Here is a 24,328-nt window from a genome sequence, read left to right as displayed (position 1 = left end):
AAATAAATCTCCCAAATACCATCTGCATCCATGGGGTGATCAAGAGAACTATTTCTACTCATTTCAGTTTTTCCTCACTAACCCTTGTGCAGTCCCACGGGCAATCCAATTGTCAGAACACAAGCACAGTCTTTTAAATAGTTTGAAGGAAATTCAGAAATAAAAAGCATCGCTGGTGGCCATCGTTCATCACAGAGTCCTTTTATTATAATATTGCTTTCGTAACCGTGGATATTGTTCTTTGCAATGAAGCATTTAGTGCAACATTCTTGAGCTCTATAGTGTTAAGATGTTATCTACTAGAAAATTGGTACTGTAAGTGTTTTCCGTGACTTCCCCCTCTAAATATGACGATGCAGTTCCAATGCAAAGCCGGGGCTTCTCCTTAATGTTTTTTGAATGTGTGTTCAGTGAGGTCAAGAGTTTCTGAACTTTGTATGCTTTGTTTTACTTTGTACCTTCCATGATTCACTTTTGTGTATCCATTTTTCTTTCACTCTCAATATGATTAACAATTCTAGCTTGATGTGAAATACAGCCCTTTTAAAGGGACTGTGCACAGGGATAGCTTTGGCCGTGCTGGGGTTGGGCTTCGTGTTGTGAAGGGATTCAAACCGCATTGCAGCTCAAGGGCTTCTTGCAGTCCCAAAGCCATGGCACACCAAGAAGCCGCTGGACTGAAGCATGGCAAGCAGCAACAATACTGCATAGTTTTGGGCGGTATGCTGCCCCATAGGATAGGGTGCTGAACAAAGGCAGAGTTGGAAGAGAATAGGCAGATGGGGCAGTGGAGGGGAGGCAGACCCTTACCTCACCAAAGCTCAGGGGTGGAAGGGATCAACAACCAGAATAGGTTGGTTTGGGGTGGATCCACAGTTAATGACTGGTGGAATTTGCTTGATGGTAGCAATGAGGAGTAAGGGGGTTGCTCTTGCTACATGATGTGGTTATATAGGATGCCCTAAAGGTGCTTTTTTCCAAAAGCAACTTGACTTTCTAGGTTCCCCCCCCCTTTGAAAATATTTCGTTTCTCATTCAAGAAGCTTCTTCAGTTCTTTCCAAAGAAAAAAAAGAAGCCAAGAACGTCCAGTTGCCTTTTGGAAAAAACACCTTTGGGACAACGACTTGGATGATTGAGAATCTGCATCACATTACGTTCTACTTTATGACCACAATATGGTTGTGTATGAGGGGCAACCTCTTGGTTGAATCATAACCATGATGTGAAAGTGACAAGAGTATAAGATTTATCTGGACACCTCTCCCAATTGTTGCAAAGGGAATGAGAAAAGCTTAAAGAGCAAAATCTTCTTGCTGTCCAGAATTCACCTCATGAAAGGAGGCAAATATTCGTGTCCCGGGATAATGTTGAAGGATCTGGGTCAGTCATCAGAACCAGATTGAATCTTCTGAGGTTTCAGATTTGTGCTGGAGCCCATCCTCAAGGAACTTCTCTCTCACCAGAATGTCTCTCTAGCATAATGTTTCTGCTAGAGAGAATTTCCATGAGGATGGGCTCCCGCAAGAGTCCAAAAGACCAGGCTGGTCCTGGTGACCAACCCATATTGGATCTTGCAGAATTCATTTCCCTCCATTTTCGTTTCTTGAAACTACTTTGGATTCCAATCTTAGAAACCTGTCTGGCTTGAAGAAAAAGTGTTATTGAAAAATAATTAGAAGCATGGAAGATTAACTTTCTTTTACCTTTTACTTAGATCTTTTTGTTCTGAGGGACGCGATGTCTCAGTGGCTAAGACACTGAGCTTGTTGATCAGAAAGGTCGGCAGTCCGACAGTTTGAATCCCTAGTGCCGCCTAATGAAGTGAATTCCTTTTACTTGTCCCAGCTTCTGCCAACCTAGCAGTTCGAAAGCAAGTAAAAAATGCAAGTAGAAAAGTAGGGAACACTTTTGGTGGGAAGGTAGCAGCATTCCGTGCACCTTTGGCATTTTGTCATGCCGGCCATTTGACCATGGAGATGTCTTCGGACAGTGCTGGCTCTTCGGCTTTGAAACGAAGGTGAGCACTGCCCCCTAGGTCAGGAACGACTAGGACAGCGATGGCGAACATTTTTTGGCTCGCGTGCCACAAGTGGGGGGAGCGCATGAGGGTCGTGTGCAGGTGTGCCGCACCCATAATGCAACGCGCGACCCCCCCAGTGCGCATGCACACACAACGCGCGACCCCCCATTTTTACATGCTTTTTTCGCCCTCCCCAGGCTCCAGAGGCTTTATAGGAGCCTGGGGAGGGCGAAAAGAGCCTCCCCCGCCGCCCCAGAGGCCCTCCGGAGGCTTCAGGGACTGTCCGGAGGCTTCCCTGAAGCCTTTGGAACGCTTTAAACCACCCTCCGAGCAAACCGGAAGTGACTTCCGGTTTGCTCGGAGGATGGTTTTAAGCGCTCCGAAGGCGTCAGGGAAGCCTCCGGACGGTCCCTGAAGTCTTCGGAACGCTTAAAACCACCCTCCGAGCAACCCGGAAGTCACTTCCGGTTTGCTTGGAGGGCCATTTTAAGCGCTCCGAAGGCATCAGAGAAGCTTCCCAACGGTCCCTGAAGCCTTCGGAGCGCTTAAAACGACCCTCTGAGCAACCCGGAAGTCACTTCCCGTTTGCTCGGAGGGTGGTTTTAAGCATTCCGAAGGCTTCAGGGAAGCCTCCGGATGGTCCCTGAAGCCTCCGGAGGGCCTCCGGAGGGGGGGCGGGGGGCTCTTTTCGCCCTCCCCAGGCTCCTATAAAGCCTCTGGAGCCTGGGGAGGGCGAAAAATGGCTTTTAAAAAGGTGAACTCAGCTGGCCAGCACGTGCATGCGCGCTGGCCAGTTGACAGGGCAGCGCCTCGGGTGCCCTGACAAATGGCTCCGCATGCCACTTGTGGCACGCATGCCACAGGTTTGCCATCACGGGACTAGCACATATGGGCAAAGGGAAGCTTTACCTTTACCTTTGCTCTAGTCCTCAAATGATATGAATGTACAGTCCATAAGCTTTACCTCCTCTTGTGAAGTATTCAATTTGTGTGTGGTTGGTTTGTTCGGTTAAAACTTTGCTTCTCAATCTTGGCAATTTTAAGATGTGTAAACTTCCAACTTTCAGAATTCTCCAACCAGCCTACATACCTTAAAGTTGCCAAGACTGAGAAACGTGGCTTGACATGAGTTTAATGCAGGCAATCTCCTTGTGCAGGCTTCAGAATTCCAGATCACTATGCTACCAAATTCCCGCATAATTTCTGAAAAATGGCAGCATAGTTACCTGCCATTTTGAGATGGAAAATATGAAAACCTCTCTGCCTACTCTCATGCATTACTTTCATCCTGTTCTCCTTTCTGTCCTTGATGCATCCTATTTGCCTTCATGCTTGCTTGTAAGCAAATATGTTCTTCTGACTTCAGTGAAGTATAGGAAAGTACACAGACAGTTTTCGATTTACATTGGGCTTGAGGCCCATTTGAAATTATAATGGACCTCCCCAGGGCTACTATGACCCAGATTCAAGGCTCCAATAGCTGCTCCTCGCCTGCTGTCACGGGATCACATTTTGGGTACTCAGCATACCCGGCCTGCATTTATGGCCATTTGTTGCATCCCATTGCATATGACTGCGATTTACAACATTGTGTAAACTGGAAGTAAACCCACATTTACTTCCAGTTTCTAGCAAAAAAATGTCCTCTGTGGACAATGGATTCACTTTATGGCCGTGGTGGTCACTTAATGACCATGACACTCACTTTACAACCACCACGTTTGCTTTACAAGTTAGGGCTCAATTATAGTTATATGTTGAGGTCTACTTGTATCCACACTGGCCACACTGGTGTGGAATTGCAACAGGTTGTTGATTCCTTTCTATAAGGCATCCACATAACCTGTAAAACAAGCCCTTATGAAACCAATGACATTTACTTCTGAATAAATGTATGCCTTAGATTGTCTTGTAAATTAAACAGTGTATAAATAGTTGGTTGAAACATAAATAGAAAAGCTCAGTACCTTTTCTAGTCTCCCTACAATTTTAGTAATGAAGTTATGTTTGTTTTAATTATACACTTCTAAAATAAATATTAAACAGGTGCACAATAGGCATCAGGGGAAAAATGTATTTTTAAACAAGTGCTATAGTGTAAATTAAATGTATAATGTATTTTTAATTAATTTAATTAGCACTGTGCTAGAAATTGGGCTCTAATTTGGCGAGTTCCAGTCTTGTTTTAGATATAAGCCATTTGGATAACCATTTGTCTGAAACGGTATAGAGTTTCCTGCCTAGGCAGGGGGTTGGACTAGAAGACCTCCAAGGTCCCTTCCAACTCTGCTATTGTATTGTATTGTATAAAAGCCGGTTGGGTGACTGGGCCAGTTACCCTCTCTCTCAGCCCAACATATCTTACAGGGTTGTTGTTGCAGGAAAACAGGAGGAGGAAATAATTATTTATAAAAAATAATAAGGGCAGGGTACATATAAATAAAAAATAAAAATAATTGATTGGCATTTTTATGTGGCTGTAAACACACATTATGTATGTACTATTTTTCCTATAAAATCTGCTAAATAGATGAAGCAAAGGTTTGTGTATAGAAAAAGCACAATGCCTTCTTAATTGCAATTCTACTTGCAGGGAAGAACAATTATTAAATGAATGTAAGAGCTACTCTTCTAGAAGTTCCTTTGGAACTGTGGATTTTATAGCATCCAAATGTTAATTACAGAACAGAAAGCCAGATTCTGCAACTAGGAGTGAAAAGAGGTGAAATACAGGTCGTCCTCAATTTACAACCGTTTTCTTAGTGACCATTCAAAGTTACAACGGCACTGAAAAAAATGTGACTTATGGCCGTTTTTCATTTATGACCTTTGCAGCATCCCCATGATCATGTGATCAAAATTCAGATACTTGGCAACTGGCTCATATTTATGACTGTTGTTGTTGCCGCCAGGGGTGGGCTTCAAAAATTGCAGCAATGGGTTTGCTGCAGCATTGCTGGGTGGCCTTGGCCAAGGTGGCGCGTGGCCTCCTTGGCCTCCTGCAGCATGGCCGGGATGGGAGCGTTTTTCGCCTTTCCCAGGCTCCGGAGGCTTTCCTTGAGCCTCCTGGAGGGTGAAAACTGCGTCCTCCAGGCTCCAGACGCCGGAAACAGGTCCATTTCTGGACTTCTGGAATCTCTACCCTCCCCAAGCCTCCGCACCAGCCCTGCACTTACCTGGTATGATGAACAGGCTGCGTGGAGACTCCAGGGAGGGGAGGGGTGTGTGTGGCCAGCCACGGGTGGCATTTGGGGGTTTGGAGAACTGGGCAGAATCCTAGCTAGAGGATTGCCCGAATTCCCAGCAGCCCACCCCTGGCTGTCCCCAGGTCATGTGGTCATCTTTTGTGAACTTCATTGGGGCAGCCAGATTCACTTAACAACTGAGTTTCCAACTTAACAAATGTAGCAAGAATGGTCATAAAATGGAGCAAAACTCACTTAAGAAATGTCTCACTTAACAAGAGAAATTTTGGGCTCAATTGTGGTCATAAATCAAGGATGATCTATACGTGGGAACTACCAGAAACTCAAGTGGGAGATGGTGCTCCTTGGTTATTAGATAGTACCGCATACTATACACAATGACTCTGAACAGAAGGCAGGAAGCAGGAAAGTAGGATGAAGGGTAATATAAGTTACAAAGATAGCGACAGGGCTTCATAAATAAGTAAGTGGCCTACTTCATATGTGTACATTTCTCTATCATGTGCTTCAGCCACAGTAGAAAGTATCTACCAGGGAGTTGCCCATTTTCACTTTCTGAGATATAAACATAATATTTTATTGCACTTTTTCAGATATAAATTTGTACGTGCAAGGAAGCACACCATGGTTCAGAAAGGAACCCATTACACATTTCAGTAGAGGTTTTGCTTTGTAGGGTGGAAAAGAAATAGTTAGTGGGCTAGTGGATCTGTAGATCCAGATCCCTGTAAGCCTAAACATTGGGAATAAAGGGAATAGTAAGTACCGGTACATTTATATATGAAAGGAGGAGGAGGAGGAGGAGGAGGAGGAGGAGGAGGAGGAGGAGGAGGAGGAGGAGGAGGAGGAGGAGGAGGAGGAGGAGGAGGAGGAGATGATGATGATGATGATGATGATGATGATGATGATGATAGCAGTCCCAAAACAGCAGTGCCAAAACAAAGGTCAAGTTGGATGGTCTCCTTCTAGGATGTTGAGGTTTTCAGGATCTCAACCACAGAGCCTTAGATAAGCTGATGCCAAGTATATAAGTCAGAATTTCTGTACTGCATTCCATCTTACGTTTTTCTTAATTTCTGAAACCTAAAGCACTTTCAGAAAACTCTTTTTGGTAACCATGTTATGCAAAAAATACTCCTGCTTTAATTGTAGAGGTAGTCCTCAACTTACAACAGTCCATTTAGTGACAGTTTGAAGTTATAACATCACTGAAAAAAGTGCCTTATGACAATTTTTTACACTTACACCCATTGCAGCATCCTTATGGCCACGTAATCAAAATTCAGAAACTTGGCAACTGACTCTTTTAAGACAGCTGCGGTGTCTTGGGGGTCATGTGGTCAACTTTTGAACCCTCTGACAGGCAAAGTCAATGGGGAAGCCAGATTCACTTAACAGCCATATTAACAGCTGCAGCCGTGGCAAGAAAGATTGAAAAATGGGCCAACATTCAATTAACTGTCTTGCTTTACTACAGAAACGTTGGGATCATTTGTGCTCATAAGTTAAGTACTATCTGTATGTAAAGAATCCCTTGGATTTTGGGGGTGGGTCAGCCTCCCACTTAAGGCTGAGCTGAAGAAGAGATATTAGCAGCAGCACAACGTTAGAAATAGCAAGCATAATTTCTGACTTGGTTTGGATAAAGACAAGGAAGCTGGCCAGGATCATTTGTCCTTCAACCAATTATCATCTGCTTTGACTGGCAGTTCTTCAAAACCCATCCTCCTTCCCCCCCTTTCCTTCTGCCTGATTATTTAATTCAAGGATAATCAGTGTTTTTGCATTTTGGGGAACACATTTCTTTTTAAAGTTTGGCCTTCAAGGGCTGGAGGGCAATGTGGGGATGAGAGTGATGAGGGTGTCATTCCTGGGAAAGGATCACAAGACGAAACAAAATGTGGATCCCTCATTGATTTAATCAGAGAATCCAAGAATTGATGTTTCTGCAGTAGCCATGCTTCTTCTGCAAAATTCCTTTACTAAGGAACTCTTCATTAAGTGATTTGGAAGCAAGATGGAAGAACTGTTTAAAATCTAGAAACCATTCGATGGTGAAATTCCACTTCCTTAATAACCATTCTACTGTTTGCCCATAGGCTTTGGTATCCGTAATATCTCTTCAAAAGACAAAAAGAAGGGCAGTGGTTTACCATAGATAGGCAAAAAATGTTCCCGAACAGTCAAGATAGCTAGAACACAGAACATCCCAAAATAGCCACAGCCCTATCATGCTTAAGCTTACTCACTAGCTGGAGTTTACTGCTTCCTTCAGATGTTGCTGAAACAAATACAGCAAGGGGTTATAGCCATTTTGGTTTTACACTAGAGTCCCAGCTCATTCAATTAACCCACGGTTAGAAAGGCACCAAAGGATCTTTTACATTGGCACCAGCATTGCAACAGCAGTTGCTAAGTTTAAAAGAGGGAGAAAAATGGACATTTGTGGCAGGGAGAAATGTGTTAAAACCAGAGGAGGTATTCAGCTGGTTCTCTCCAGTGGGTGAACTGGTAGCGGTGGCTGCAGGAGGCTCTGCCCACCCACCCTGACATAATGTGTGAGCACTGCGCATGCGCAGAAGGCGGTATGAATGCGCAGACATGGCGTGTGAGCTCACATTTGCAAACCGGTAGGGAAGGTAAGTGAATCCCACTGCTGGTTAAAACTGTTTTCTCACTTATTGGTCCCTATTCTAATCAGCTCTCCTGTGGTAGCTGAATTCAGATAAATCCCAAATGGCTGAAAAATCTGCTGTATGGATCTCATACCACTTAAGGTAAGCTGTGCAATCAAAGATTTGCATGGAATTGAGGGAGTTAGAAATTTAGGGAGGCCATTTACATGGAGAGTACCAGGCTGGATAAGGCTGCAGATCTTCAAAGAAGGCAACATTTTTTGTCTTTTGATTCAGATTACCACACCTTGAAACCTGGTGACCAAGGGAACAAAGTTCATCTCTTCTGCGTGACCAGCTGGTGCAAGAAAGCTGGTACGTGTTGTTTTACACATTGAATCAATCTTCAGTTGCATGTGATACTAGAGTGAGGAGTCCACACTTTCAGTTTCAAATTATATAAATGACATCAGGATTGAGAGAGTAAGCTGTAAATAAATGGTGAGGGGGGTTTGATGTTTAGAACATCTGGATTCAGCTGTGGATTGGAAATGGGGTTTGAGAGATATTACTTGCCCAAGACATTTTGCTTGTCTGGCGCAGAACAGCAAATTATATCTGGCCCCCATCAAAATGGATTTTTATTATTATTTATTACATTCATTTGCTGTCCGTCTCACCACAAGGAAACTCTGCTTATAGAGTTAAAAGCAATAAAATGATATATACACACACACATATATAGCAATAAAATTGTAAGTTATAATAAAAAGATGGGGAGGGAAGGAACAAGGTGTGCAAGGGGATGAGGTGGGATTTGCTACTGGTCCATCAACCACCCCCAGTATGGAACTTCCTCATTAGGGTCCCAAATCAACTGGCAGAACTAGGTCTTCAGGAACTTGTACAGGATCAGGAGGGTGGAAGTAGATCTCACCTTGGGATGCCATTTTGTCCTCTTAAAATCTGTGATCATGAACTTTAATTGCTTTTGTAAGAACTCCTCTCCTGATATTTTTTCCCAACCTGGGATATAAGCAAAATGTAGTTTATAATACACGTGTAACATAACCTCTTAAAAATATGAATTATGATTTTCAGATGCTTGGCAACTGCCTCGTATCTTAGATGGTTGCTGTGTCCTGGGGTCATGTGATCATCTTTTGTGACTTTCTGTAAAGCAAAATCAATAGAGAAGCCAGATTCACTTAACAACCATGTTACTAACCTAACAACTGCAATGATGCACTTAACAACTGTGCCGAGAAAGATTGAAAAATGGAGCATAATTCATGTAACAACTGTCTCGCTTAACAAGAGGAATTTTGGGCTCAATTGTGGTTGCAAAATCATCTGCCTGCCTGAATGAAACCAGTGATTAAACTTGGCGTTTGTAGAGATAATTCCACAAGGGTTTTTTTTCTCTCCAGCTCCAGCATGAAAAATATGCTAATATCAAATAATTCCTTGCTGCTTTTTCATTTAAGATCTGCCGTCTCAGACAGCTGCTTCATTCTATGTGAAATACTCATGGTAGGGCTGGTTTGCTTCTGAAGTACCCTGTTTCCCCGAAAATAAGAGCTCCCCAGATAATAAGTTCGATCAGGCTTTTGAGTGCATGCGCTAAAATAAGCCGTCCCCTGAAAATAAGCCTCCCTGAAAATATTGCAACACAGCAGCAGCCATGAGGTGACCATGCTCGCCTCCTCCTGCACCTTAAAAATAATAAGATGTCCCTGAAAATAAGGCCAAGCACTTATTTTGGGGGTCAACAGAAAATAAAACCCTGTCTTATTTTCGGAGAAACACGGTAGAACAGGTAGCATAGAACCAACTAGGGCTCAGCACTTTTAAATTTTGGAGCGTTTTTGTTTAAAGCAGAATTATTTAGTTCTTATTCTGCCTTCTGATAGCTTGAGTCCTGCTCCATTCAAGGTGCTGCAGTGCTATATTTTCTGCACGATAGCTGCATTGTCCGTGTGACACCTGCCAAACTGGATGCAGCTGGGCCAGAAGAGGCTGAAGAAGGCAGGAGTCTCTCTAACGGCAGCCATCCACTCCCTCTTCTCAATAAAGAGCCAGTTACATCTGACTCAACCTCCAGCCAGTTCCAGAATTGGTGTGATGCCTCCACTCTCACGGGTGAGTATTATTCTACTACCTGAAGGCTAAGTTCAGTTTATATCTCCTGAATAGTGAGTATCTGCCTGCAACATAGAACAATGGAGTTTGGTAGTGATTTCTTCTTCTTAGGAAATGCTGGGAGCTGTAATCCAGCAAAAGGGGATGTGGCTTTCATTAAACTCCCAAGAATTCCCAAGATACTTCTTCCCAAGAAGCTCTAGCAGGGTTGTCAAACTGGCTGCCCATGGACTGCATGTGTCACGTGCAGGCCACACCCACCCTAGCTCCATGAATGGGAAAAACAATGCAAAACATCATGTGATGGCAATGTGATGTGGCGAGCTTGATACCTGTGCTCTAGGGAATTAAACCCTGCAAGGTCAATATCAATTTGTCATGGGTTGAAGTGTCCTAAAAATGAAACATTTGTAGACTGTCAGAGGTTGTAGAACAATTCTTAGGAGCGCCAACCAGCATGAAGACTTAATAATTAGCAATATTAAAAAACAAAACAAAACAAAGACCTCCCATTTCCTACTTTTATAGATGTTAATATTTACATCTGAATTGTGTGAAACCAGATTTGACACTTTGTGGATTCATATTTGACTCCATACTTCTATTATGAGGTTAATATGTAGGTAAGAGAATGTAGTAGCCTTTCCTATGATGACATTGCCTAGATCAGTGGTTCTCAACCTGTGGGTTGGGACCCCTTTGGGGGACGAATGACCCTTTCACAGGCGTCGCCTAAACCATCGGAAAACACATATTTTCAATGGTCTTAGGAATCGAGACACCAATTTTATGGTTGGGAGTCACCACAACATGTGGAACTGTATTAAAGGGTCATGGCATTGGGAAGGTTGAGAACCACTGGCCTAGATGTTTTGAGAAAAATAATATACAGGAATTATTTAACATTGGAAATCACGAGGCTTCTATTAATACTGTTGGGAATTTCAAATATTCATCCAGTTATGTCTTGTTGAGTTTTGTATAGAATATCCATAGACAAGCCACAAATTAGCAGTTAGAAACAAGAATGCATACAATTAAAACTATATTTATTAAGTATAAAAATAGCAAAAAGAAAATAAATTAAGAAGAACAAAAAATCCACAAACATATCTCAAATCACAACCCTCCTCTGATGGACGAGCTACAGATGTTAAAAATTGTGGAGTATTTGTAATCTAGTAAAATAAATTTTTTAAAAATCCCTAGTATTAAAATAAAAAAATAGAACATAGAATAACAGAATTGGAAGGAACCTTAGAGGTCTTCTAGTCCAACTCTCTGCTCAAACAGGACACTCTACACCATTACAAATAAGTGGTTGTCCAATCTCTTCTTAAAAGCCTTCAGTGATGAAGCATCCATGATTTCTGAAGGCAAAGCATTCCACTGATGTCTCAGCTTTAAGAAATTTCTCCTTAATTCTAAGGAATAGCAGAATAACAGAGTTGTAAGGGACCTTGGATGTCTTCTAGTTCAACTCCTGCTCAGGCAGGAGATCCTTATTTTGAAAGCCTCCAGTAATGGAGCACCCATAAGGAAAGCTGAACCACTGGTTATTTGTTCTCATTGTTAGGAGATTTCTCCTTAGTTTTAAGTTGCTTCTCTCCTTGGTTAGTTTCCATCCATTGTTTCTTATCTTGCCTTCTGATGCTTTGGAAAATAAATTAATCCCCTCATCTTTGTGGTAGCTCCTCAAATATTGGAATCTATTGCTCTCATGTCTTCACTCGGCCTTCTTTTCACTAGACCAGTGATGGTGAACCTATGGCATTTGTCAGGGCACGTGAGGTACTGCCCTGTCAGCTGGCCAGCACGCATGCATGCACTGGTCAGCTGAGTTCACCATTTTTAAAAGCCATTTTTCGCCCTCCCCAGGCTCCAGAGGCTTTATAGGAGCCTGGGGAGGGCGAAAAGAGCCCCCCCGCACCCTCCTGGAGAAAATGAGTGGGGGGAGGGGAGACTATGATGGCCTCTTTCAGATGTTTCAAAAAATGTCAAGCAGAAAAAGGGCAGGACCTCTTCTTGTTCAACTTCAGGATATAGAATAATGAATCCAAATCACAAGAAGATGGATTCTAGTTGAACATTAAGAAGCATTCTTTTTAATAATAAGAATTCAGTAGTTGAAAATGAAACCCAATTATCCAGAGAGCGGGAGATCATCCTAAGCAGGCCAGTGACCTTTTGGAATACTGTTTATTAGATTTCTGTGTGAGAAGGGTGCATTTGGACCTCACTTCATTCACCTTTTATGAAACTATGGTTGAACTCTTGGTCACCCCATATTTTCATGTACCTAACTTTGCGAGAGACATGGTGGCTCAGTGGCTAAGGCACTGAACTTGTTGACCAGAAAGGTCGGCAGTTCAGCGGTTTGAACCCCTAGCGCAGGGGTGGCGAACAAGTTCGACAAAAAGAGCCAAAATTTTAAACTGTGAGAGTCAGAGAGCCACACCACGCAGTGACCTGCCAAAACAGACAAACACTCACACAAAAGCATATAATTTTAACAATAATATATTAAACACATAATATAACATGCTCAGTCAGGTGTTTTTTGTTATAAATTTTTATAAACCCATTAGAGCTGCAACGGAAGGCAACGGAAATATTTTTAGACACAAAGCTTTTGACAAGTTAAAATTCACAGTAAATGGAATAATCTCTACAATCTTTTAATATGGAAAGTCAAAGGCAAGGATGGGCATTTTCTCTTTTATTATTTATAATTGGTTAGGACAGGGGTGTCCAAACTTGGCTGGGGAATTCTGGGAGTTGAAGTCCACAAGTCTTAAAGTTCCCAAGTTTGGACACCCCTGGGTTAGGAGGTCCTGGCGGGCCAGAACTGAAAAGCTAAACAAATATTTCAGCTAAAGATTCAGGTAGAAAGAGATACAAGATGAAATGCTATGCAAATGATATAGTAGTAACGATTATGCAAACACAAAGCTCCATAAGATACTAATGGCAGAATCCAAAGATTTTTGGCTACCTTTTAGAGATAAAAAATTAAATGAAAAGTAAGATAATAAGGCATTCAATTTCCAATAAAAAAAAAACATGAAAAGGGGGATTGGGATATGAGAAAAATATAGTGAAATATCTAGAACTCTTATTTAATAGGATATAATAATAATACATTTGAAAACAATTATAACAAATTATTGAATGAAATGAACAATTCCTTGAAACTTAGATATTATCTAAGATAAATGTTTTATTCCAAATGGCACCAACTGGAAGCTGGGTGGTGGGGTGGGGGAGCAAGATTCAAAATCATACAAGACTTAAAAGAAAGATATAGAGGAGCAGCATTTCTTAATCTTAGACTGGATTACAAAGCAAATTGTCTTAATCTTATTTAAAGATAAAATTGAACAATCACCTCTGTGGTCCCTTCCAACCCTGTGATTCTATGGGTTTGGTATACCTACAAATGATTGGCAGATCACCAATCTTTTCCAACTTCCAGTATTTTAAGTTAAATGAAATGTTAAAAATTTAGAAAGATCTCTGCCATAGCCACCATTCTGATAATTGCTTGTCTTTTAACTTCAGTATAATGATTAATTCATTGCATTTGAATTAATCTATTTCCTTGGACACTTTGATTTCTAGTAACTAAGATATAAGTTTGTATTTTTTAAAATATAGAATACTTGATTCATGATGAGGTGCAATAGGTGACTGACAGTACTGCTACAACCTTCCTCTGACTACTTAGTCTTAGCATTTTATTCTGATTAGCAAAGTTCAAGTTCTAAGGGCTGGTTTTTTTGTATTTTTTTAAAAAAGTGGACTCCACAACCCAAAGTCTCCATTCCCCTAATTATTACCCATCTTCCACTTCATCTTAACTTAAGACTTCATCTTAACTTAACATGCGGCTCGCGGCCAAAATAAATGAGGCTCTTTGCCTCTTACCATTATTTAGTATGCTGTGGCTCAGATCGCGCGCTAAACCCGGAAGTACGGTCGACGCGACGACGCTCCAGCAGGCAAGCGTCGTCGCGTCGACCGTACTTCCGGGTTTAGCACGCGATCCGAGCCACAGCATACTAAATAATGGTAAGAGGCAAAGAGCCTCATTTATTTTGGCCGCGAGCCGCATGCGGCTCGCGAGCCGCGTGTTCGCCACCCCTGCCCTAGCGCCATGTAACAGAGTGAGCTCACATTAGTTTTCCCAGCTTCTGCCAACCTAGCAGTTCGAAAGCACGTAAAAATGCAAGTAGAAAAATAGGAACCACCTTTGGTTGGTGGGAAGGTAACAGAGTTCCGTGCGCCTTCAGCATTTAATCATGCCAGCCACATGACCACGGAGACGTCTTTGGACAGCGCTGGCTCTTCAGTTTTGAAACAGAGATGAGCACTGCTCCCTAGAGTCGGAAAGGACTAGCACATATGTGCGAGGGGAACCTTTACCTAACATTGCAGGTTGCAAAGTCCTCATGTTGCTTTAGGAAGGCGATGCTGCAGTTATTTCTTGTATGCTTCTTGGCCTTAAACGCGCCACATGAACTATAGGTAACCCTCGACTTATAATCATTTGTTTAATAACCATTCAAAGTTAAACAGCACTGAAAAAAGTGACTTATGACCAGTTCTCACACTTTTGTCCGTAGCAGCATCTCCACAGTGACATGATCAAACTTTGGTTGCTTGGTGGTTGGTAAATTTATGATCGTTGCAGCCTCCTGGGGTCCTGGGATTGTTATTTGGAACTTTCCTAGGGAGCTTCTGACAAGCAAAGACAATGGGGGAAGCCGTATTTGCTTAATGACCACATGACTCACTTAACAGTGCTGTAGTCTTTTGCTTAAAAACCATGGCAGAAAGATCATAAAATGGGGCACAACTCGCTTAACAACTGACTTACTTAGCAATGGAAATTTTGGCCTCAGCTGTGGTCATAAGTCAAGGTCTACCTGTATTGCACATTACCATATTCAAAACAGGCTAGAAATACATTACCAGAAATCCTATTGCATGGTTTTTGCCCAAAAGCAAAATTAACCTAAATAAGTAATGGATAAGAACAGGTACACTCCTTTAAATTTCTAAAAGTAGTTTTTCATGGCAGGGGATCCTGGAAATCTTATAATGAATAGATCCAGCACAGGGCATTGGCAGCCCATAAAAAGGGAGGGGTTGCTTCAAAAGAGGTGAAATAGGTACCTTTTCAGCAGTAAAGGTTTATGAAGGTTTTATTTATTTATTTATTTTATTTATTAATTCAATTTATGGGCCGCACCCTCTCCACAAAGGGACTCGGGGCGGCGTACAACTCAAAATACAAATAAATGACAAGGAGGAGGTAATCAAAACATTGTACAATTCATAAATAAATAATCATAAGTTAAAAACAACACAATAAAATTTAAAACAATTAAAATACCCAAAAATTCAGTTAGTTTAAATTTAAAATTGTCCGGGGGGGATTAGAAAATGTAGTTGTAATTTAAGCCAGGCCAGCTAGTTGGAACAGGTGGGTCTTGAGTTTCGTGCGGAAGGAGCGGAGATCGGTAGTTGTCCTAATGTCGGGGGGGGGAGGTCATTCCAGAGGGCTGGGCCCATCACAGAGAAGGCCCTTCCCCTCGGCGCCGGTTAAATGCAGGTTAAAAAAAAACCACTAGATCAAATATTTTATGTAGCTCAAGTTGGCACATAGAAGAAGAAAAACACCCTCGAAGTCATATAAGATGAAAAAGAAAAAGAGGCTTATGATTGTTTTTCATACTCATGACCATTGCAACATCTCCATGGTCATGGGATCAAAATTCAGGTGCTTGGCAACTGGCATGTATTTACGACTGTTGTAGTGTCCTGGGGTTCTGTGATCACCTTTTGCAAACTTCTGATAACAAAAGTCAACGGATTCACTTAACAACTGTGTTACTAACTTAATAACTGCAGTGATTCATTTAACAACTGTGACAAGAAAGGTCATAAAATGGAGCAAAACTCAAGTGAATTTTCAACTTCTCGCTTAGCAACAGGAGTGATCAATTATGGTCGTAAATCGAGGACTAACTGCATACAGTATAGCCAAAGTTATTTTTGTAGCAGCTAAAATAAGCAATGATTAACATTGTTAATCATCTTCATTCAATTCAATTGATGTCATCTGTATTGCTGATCTTGGACTCTAAATAATACCTTTGAGTGATTTATACTATTCTTACACCACCTGTTGACAAAATCATTGGGGTGGCTAGAGGTCAAGGCCTCTATTTTGAAGCACACCTATAAGCCAACCATCCCTCTTTTGAAGGGCTGAAAGATAAAAAAAAATAAGAGAAGGAGCCTGAAAGAAGGAAGGACAATTTGATGCTAAACCAATGGCAGCAATCTTTTTCAAAAACACATATTTCCTGCTAGTACCTCAATAATGTATATTAACCTTTATCAAAATATGCAAGATCTGCTCTATTTATCATGCAAATTAGGCTCTGAGATAAGAATAATTTGCTTAATGTTTGCGCCAGCACTGCAGTCTTGGTCAGGCATATCCTGGTTCAAGAGTTTATTTAGCTTTTATATTGCATCATTCTTTGAGGATTCTGAGTTAATCACTAATAAGGAAATGAAATAGCATATTATTTTATGAACATACTATACAACCTTCCTGTCATAGTAACGCCACAGTAAGGGCAACCATAAGTCTAACTCTCTGCCATCTTCAGCCTAGATTCTTTTTCTCCTGGGCATAAACTTAATATATGTCATATTTGTATAAAGAAAGGGAGTAGGTGCAAATGGTAGGGGTTTCGTTCCAATAGTTTTTGAGTGTGGTGTGGAGGTTTGAGTTGTTTTAGGATGTCTTGTTTAGTCTTCTTTGGAAGGGTCTGGGACAGTTTGGCATGGCCAGGTCACCACTGCAAGCTCGCTACTACCAAGTCATTGTAGAACAACTCAACACGGCTAATTCTCCTTGGGACAACTCATTGTAGACAGCTGGAAGGAGAGCTGGATGGGCGGGTGGGTGAGCAGGTGAGCCGAGTACAGAATAATGGCAATGATGGCCAGGGTCTTTCCATTCTCACACACACACCGTCACCACTGCAGCCTCCACCCTGAACTTCTGGAATACTCCCAGAGCTTGGCATAGTGATGGTGGCAGCAATGAGATGTGCCCATCTTCCACTATGTCCCCACCCACTGCCAGTACTGCTGAATGGCCTGAACAATGCTGCCGCTGCTGAATACCTCAAATTCCAAATGGCTTTGAGCTTGGTGCGTTGATATTGGCGGTGTGTGTGAAAATGGGAAGTCCCTGTTCTGTGCTTTGCCCACCCAGTTGCTTGCTTGCCTGCCTGGCTCTCTCTCTGGTGGGAAGTTTTTCGCCACTGCTGTTGCACTGCACTTTGCCCAGCTGGTCACTCCCCTGCCTGCTTGGTTCTCCCTCTGGCTCCCTGCAGTGAGTTGTCCCTGCAGCGAACTAGCCATGTTGACTTGCCCTGGGATGACTTGGTGTTGAGTTAGCAAAGACGATTCAGGAGTGGCAAGCTGGTGGCAGTGAGCTGACTGCTCTGAACTGACCATGCTGAGTTGCCCCATTCTGTGCAAGGTGAGCAGCCATTCAGTTGAGGTCTCAAGCTGTTTGGTAGAGTGTTATATTGTGGCGCTATGGTAGTATCTCCATAGATTTGCTTTGGAGCAGCAGCAAAAATGGTAGCATGATGCCAACCCTTTGAGTAGATCAAGTAATATTATGAATCCTAAAACTACTATTATTCTCTTATAGAAATGGAATCTTGCAAATCTGAAATATCTCATCTCCTTGCTTTTATCTATGAAAGAATTAGAGAGGGTCAAGTCTGGGATACTTTCTCAATTGCATTTCTCTCATCTGACCGTTGTCTTGGTTCTTGCTCTTCCTTCTCTTCCTCAAAGTTATTCTCACAGCCCAGCACATAGCAACAATGACATATGAAGCTGCTGGCTGATCACTAAGAAACTCTCTTCTTCCTGCATGGTAGTACATCTTTCGTGGTGGCCTCAAAGAAAATTATCCTCCATGTATGTGTCCTGCTGCCCAGGTTGAGGGAATAATCTCCCATGTTATTTGGGGGCTGAACAAGCTGGTTGCTCTCAGCTGGTCTTTGGATATCTGGAAGGCTGAGCATGGATGAGCATGGCAATGGTCTGGGTGTGGAGAGATTAGATGGGGAAAAAAAACAAGTTACAGGTTAACCCACTGAATGACTATGTGTTCCATTCTATTAGATTTGGAAACTGAAGTGTTCCCTTAAATTGGTTTTGGATAGTATGACACTGTCGTCCTGACTTGGTATGCAATTTGAGAGTGTTCCTGGATTAGAGCTTGTGGCAAGGTGGCTCATTTCACTACTGCAACTTGTCCTCACCCATTCTTGGATCAGAGGCCTTGCTCATAGTCACTCACAGCTTAGTTACTTTCTGATTGGATTGTTACAACATACAGCCTCCCTTGAAGACCATTCAAACGTTTCAGTTCTACAGTGTATGGATAGTTATGATAATATGCAAATTGTGGTAACTCTACTCCATTAGCTGTACCAGTTTCCAATAGGCTTCTGGGTATGAGTCAAAGTGCTGGTTATCATCCTGCATGGGATGAAATCAGAATCTATCTCCTAAAAACATCTGCCCCCAGTTACTCTCATAGGAAAGGCATACTCCATATCCCCTCTTTTTAATATTGCCTTTTCAGTGACAGCCCATGTCCCTAGAAAGAGGTCTCTAGTATACAATGGACCCCAACTCTGCTTATTTTTAGAAAAACCAATAAGACTTTTCCTCGGGCATTTGAGTCCTATGGAGAGGAATTGCGATGATTATGCCTAAGGATGGGGAGGTAGTATGATAACCTTCAGTAAACCGGCAGTTTCCCAGGAAGGAGGGAGACCATTCCAAGGTGGGAGGTAAGACAAGAGGCAACACAGTCTGGGGCTGATCTGAGACAGAGGAAGAAGTTAGTCATAGAAGTTCACTCCTAGAATAACTTTGCTGGATTGTTCTATGACTGTTTTGTGCTGAGCTTGATAGGAGTCCCCTTCTGGTTAATTATCAAAATTAATTACTATGTTTGGTTAATAATAATAATAATAATAATAATAATAATAATAATAATAATAATAATAATAATAATAATAATAATAATAATAATAATAATAATAATAATAATAATAATAATAATAATAATAATAATTTAATTTGTTAGCCGCTCCCTCTCCGCAAGGGACTCGGTTGCCAGTTCTTATTTAATATATTGGGTTCAGAGGTGGGTTGCTCCCGATTTGTCCCAGATTGGGCAAACAAGTAGTGGCGGTGGCAGTGGTGGGAGGCTCCGCTCACCTGCACGGACGCTTCGGCGAATGCACACAAGCACGCACCCAAGCACAAGCAAATCACTAGCACTGGGATTTGCAACCCATCTCTGATTGCGTTGCTTTTGAAGTGCTGTATAACCGTATTCTTTTTTCCTATTTATTGCCTGTTACACCTGCTAGAATTACATTATTTGAGTTGAATAGTCCTATAAATCTGTTAATAAATAAATACACTTGAAAGTAATTCTCATTCACCTGCAAAGATGGGTTGTTTCAACAAAAATAATTACTCCCCCTTTCCCCACATATTGATATAAGCCTTTACAACGTCTATAGAATATATTTGGAGGAAGAAATTAGTTGAGAAGTTGCCAAGCCCACTGTGGAATGGAAAATAGCCAAGCAATGAGTTAAATTTTTCTTTCTTTCTTTCTTTCTTTCTTTCTTTCTTTCTTTCTTTCTTTCTTTCTTTCTTTCTTTCTTTCTTTTTACAAAAAAGCCATGAGTTCAGCCAATTTAAGGACTTGTAATATTAATTGAAAAACAACTAAGCCCTAGGACCATACGCATGCACAACTGATGCAATTTTTATTTTTGAATAATAATGCACAGGATTGCACTGTAAATTTGGTTCATCCATATTATTGGTTTTTAATGGACTTTGGGAAAGGATAATGGATGGAATTTCAAAATGTATTAATCAAGTTCACTGCTCGTTCTGTAAAAGGTGGATATATAATAAGAAGAGTTTTGGGGAAATCACATGGTGCAAACATTTTCTTGGGGATACTATATAATTTTTGAGAATCTTGCTGTTCATTTTACTTCATTTATTTATTTTTATTTATTTATTTATCTAGTTTGTCACATATGTACAGGATAATAGGAATAAGAATAAACATGAATAAGAACACAGGAAATGGGTACAAATAAATGGGGACAGTAGGACAGGGATGTTAGGCACACTGGTGCGCTTATGTACGCCCCTACTGACCTCTTAGGAATGGGGTGAGGTCACAATAGACAGTTTAAGGTTAAAGCTATGGGGGTTTGAGGATATAACAATAGAGTCAGGTAGTGCATTCCAGGCATTGACCACTCTGTTGCCGAAGTTGTATTTTCTGCAATCGAGTTTGGTGTGGTTTACCTTCAGTTTGTATCTATTGTGTGCTCGTGTATTATTGCGGTTGAAGCTGAAGTAGTCATTGACAGGTAGTACGTTGTAGCAGATAATTTTGTGTACTACGCTGAGGTCAGACCGTAGGCTGCGTAGTTATAGGTTGTCCAAGCCCAAAATTTCAAGCCTGTGGCATAAGATATTCTGTTGTGAGTAGATGAGTGGAGTACTCCGCTCATATTTGGTAAGTAGAGGAAGTGTTTAGTCCATTTGGAAGAGGAACATATTTTACAAGTTTGGGCAATGCCTGTGGGATCGCCATAAACCAAAGTATTCTAAAGAAAAGTTCGGGCATGTCACAGCTTGGTTGAGTTCCTTTTCTTTGTGGATACAAACTGACTTGAAGTCTAAAAGCACAGAAGGGAATAATTACAGCTTACTAACCAGTAAATTTGTGGGTGAAAATAAATTGAAACCACACGGAATCTTGTGGCATATCAAAAACAATTATTTATTATTTTCTGGACAGCAGTTTCTGAGCATTTTATGGACTGTAATCTGTAAAAGCTTATACCACAATGAAGTTGTATTTAGGGTGCTATAAAATTCTTTATTAATATTTCAATAAATATGGCTAGGCTCTAGCAACTCCAAAATCTTTTGCTGTTAGATGCAAAATCATCTCCTTTGCCTTGAATATTCTTTTTTATTTCATTATTACTATGTACCAACAAACAAGGATTGATTACTGATAACTACAGTGTCCTAGCAACTTTATAACTTCATCTTTCTACAATGTGGCTTGTATTTTTGTGTGGGCACAGTAGTTCTTGTTAGCATCTCTACTAGCTCCCCCTAAAGCATACATGTCACACACACTACCCACCTCTATAGAGAAATTCAGTAATCTACAATCTATTTCTAGCTATCTATGGTAATCTTATCACATTTCTGCCCCTCATTGGCAAATAATAAGAGTTTTCTGAAAAAAGAAAGGAAAAAAAGAGGGGTCAAGTTAGTCTAAAGGCCTGGAGTTATTCCAAAGGTAATCTAAAAAATTAAGTTCTAATAAGATTTGTCTGACAAGTCAACATGGACAATTCTCTTTCACAAAGAAGTTAGTTTAAATAAGGGGTGTCAAACTCATGTTGTCACGGCAGTGTCGTGATATATTGGGACTTTCTTCCCCTTCACTAAAACAGATGTGGGTGTGACCAGTGTGTGATGCATATGGCCCATGGGCTGGGAGTTTTACAGCCCTGCTCTACGTGAGTGTTTTTGACCCTGACTACTTTAAGATGGATGGACTTCAACTGTCAGAACTGACTTCATTCTTCATTAAGGTTCACATGTTTTAAAGATTCCAAGATTAGGAACACAGATTTTGAGTGCAATCTTTGAGTGCAACAAGTACAGGCCTGCAGTTCTCCACAAATTGCATGCTGCCACTCCCAGGAAGCAGTTTGATAGCCAACTTTGTGTTGAAATGAAACAACTTTCACCTGACTGGAGCCACTACAAACTTTATTTAATTGCCTTGTGGTTAGTGCTGGATGAGATTAAGCTGACCTTGCATTTAAGCTTCTAGCAAGGGCATGCTTGGTTGCTTAATGGCCTAGTTTTAGATTGGGTTATGGATAGGCAAACACAGGCCAACAGTGCAATAGCTCTTTATTAAATACAACAAGTGTGAACAATCCAGCCAAGTCTGGGTCTGACAGCAGCCCTTTTATAGGGAGATATCAGACCTCTCAACCAATAGAATCAAACCTCTGTTCCTGCCGGAACAGAGGACCTAGGTGGAAACCATAGCTGCTACTGTAGATATCTAACACCCCTCCCCTCTTAGATGGAACAATCCTCCTGGTGACATAGTCAGGCAGGTAGGCGAGCTTTTGTGTAGCTCTGCCTGACCTGTGCAGTTCAGTAGGGGGGGTTTCCTTGGACAGGTTGGACAGACCTGTTTGCTCCGCAGCTCCGCTTGGTGGAAGCTCCTGGAATCTTCCACAGGCCACGGCTGGAGCTTCTAGAGCCGGTTCAGTTGGAGCTCGCTGCGGGCCTGCAACACCACCAGATAAGTATTCCGGAGACCTCGGGCTTGAGCTGACTGTAGGAGGAGCAAGCGGTTGCTCTGTTTGGGTAAGGCTTTGGCTAACTTGTGCAGGAGTTACCTCTGGTGGTCTAAGTGTGGAGTTGGAGAGGTGGCCACGGAGTTGGTCAATGTGCCTTCTCCAATTTCTACCGTCCTCGAGCTCTAGAATGTAAGAGCGAGGGCCGGTGATATCTATCACTGTGGCAGGAATCCACAGAGTTTTCCCGGTGTAGTTATGGGCATATATTGAGTCCCCTATGCTAAAATTCCAAATTTTGCTTGTGGAGTCTGGGGGCGATGAGGCAGAATAATTTGGGTGTAGCTGGTCTAAGTGGGATCTTAGCCGGCGACCCATGAGAAGCTCAGAGGGGCTTCTCCCAGTGATGGCACTGGGTGTGATGTGTTGAATTAGGAGAAAATGGTCAATCCGTGTTTGCCATTCTCCTGGGCCCATCCTAGAGAGGGCCTCTTTTGCAGATCTCACCATTTTCTCCGCCTGACCATTGGAAGCTGGATGGAATGGCACAACCAGGCCAAATTCCCTGGGCTGCTAGGAAGGTCTCGAATGGCATGGCCGTGAAATTGGGGCCCGTTGTCAGAGACCAAGACATCGGGCAGGCCGTGCATGGAGAAAAGTCTCCGTAGTACCTTGATGACCACTTCTGCCATTGTGGAGGTCATCCGAACTACTTCTAACCACTTCGAGTAGGCGTCCACAACTACTAAGAATGTCTGGCCGTGAACTGGGCAAGCAAAGTCTATGTGCACCCTAGACCATGGTGCTTGAGGACACTCCCACTCCTTAGCGGATGCCTCTGGGGGAGCTGGTCTGGACTCCTGGCATGGCGTGCAGGTAGCCACCCATTCTTTGATCTCCCTGTCCATGTTAGGCCACCACACGTAACTCCTAGCCAGGGACTTCATCCTGACAATTCCAGGATGCCCTACATGTAAAGCCTCTAATACTGCAATGCAGTTTGGGTGGAACAACAACCCGGTCCAGTACGGACGAGGAAAGAATCAGCCAATGGGAGTCGTTTTACCACGGCAAATGAGGCAGCCTCGGCTTTTCCCCAGGTCCACTTTGCGTTCTTTGCCAGGAGACGGTGTAGGGGTTCAGCAACAGTGGCTTTCTGTTTTAGAAAGACGCTGTAAAAGTTAAGGAGCCCGAGGAACGCCTGCAGCTTGGTTTGATTGCGAGGTGTAGGGGCATCCTGAATGGCTTTGATTTTTTGTGAGGTCGGGTGAATCCCAGAGCCGTCGATAAGGTACACTAGGAATTCAACCCTAGGCACATTTATTTGACATTTTTCTTTTTTAAGACGGAGGCCTTTTTCTCTAATTCTGGCCAAAACTGTTCGTACTCATTTCAAAAGTTGCGCCTCATTTGCAGCCGATATCAAGATGTCATCAAAATAGGGGACGACTCCTGGAATCCCCTGCAAAAGCCGTTCCATGACGCTTTGGAACAGTCTAAGGGCGATACTAACGCCGAATTGCAGGCAGTGACATTTGAATGCACCCCTGTGCGTCACAATGGTTTGGGCCTCCACCGTAGTGCCATCTACAGGCAATTGTTGGTATTCCTGCACCATGTCCAATTTTGCGAAAATTTTCCCCGGGTCTAGTGAATGGAGAAGATGCTGTACAATGGGTACAGGGTAGGCGCTTTGTTGTAGCGCTTTATTGATTGTGCATTTGTAGTCTGCGCAGATGAGGACTGACCCATCAGCTTTGACAGATGCCACTATAGGGGTCTCCCAGCATACATGATCGACCAGCTCTAATATTCCCTGGCCCACGAGCTTGTCAATTTCCCTG

At 42.2% G+C, this 24,328-nt stretch overlaps 1 protein-coding gene across 1 annotated transcript in view; it reads left to right on the top strand.

The window, feature by feature from the left end:
• Positions 1-24,328, top strand: part of LOC309401769 (trafficking kinesin-binding protein 1-like) — an 86,147-nt gene that overhangs the window by 6,916 nt on the left and 54,903 nt on the right. Inside the window, exons 2-3 of the mRNA XM_081971002.1 lie at positions 8,140-8,217; positions 9,778-9,984. Of these exons, the coding sequence (XP_081827128.1) occupies positions 8,140-8,217; positions 9,778-9,984 (285 nt within the window). The remainder of the gene's footprint in view (positions 1-8,139; positions 8,218-9,777; positions 9,985-24,328) is intronic.

The sequence above is a fragment of the Natrix helvetica genome, assembly GCF_964273705.1.
Source record: "Natrix helvetica genome assembly, chromosome: Z".
Lineage (NCBI taxonomy): Eukaryota > Metazoa > Chordata > Lepidosauria > Squamata > Natricidae > Natrix > Natrix helvetica.
The sequence above is the reverse complement of the archived record's forward strand: the minus strand, read 5'-3'. Positions and strand labels throughout refer to the sequence as shown.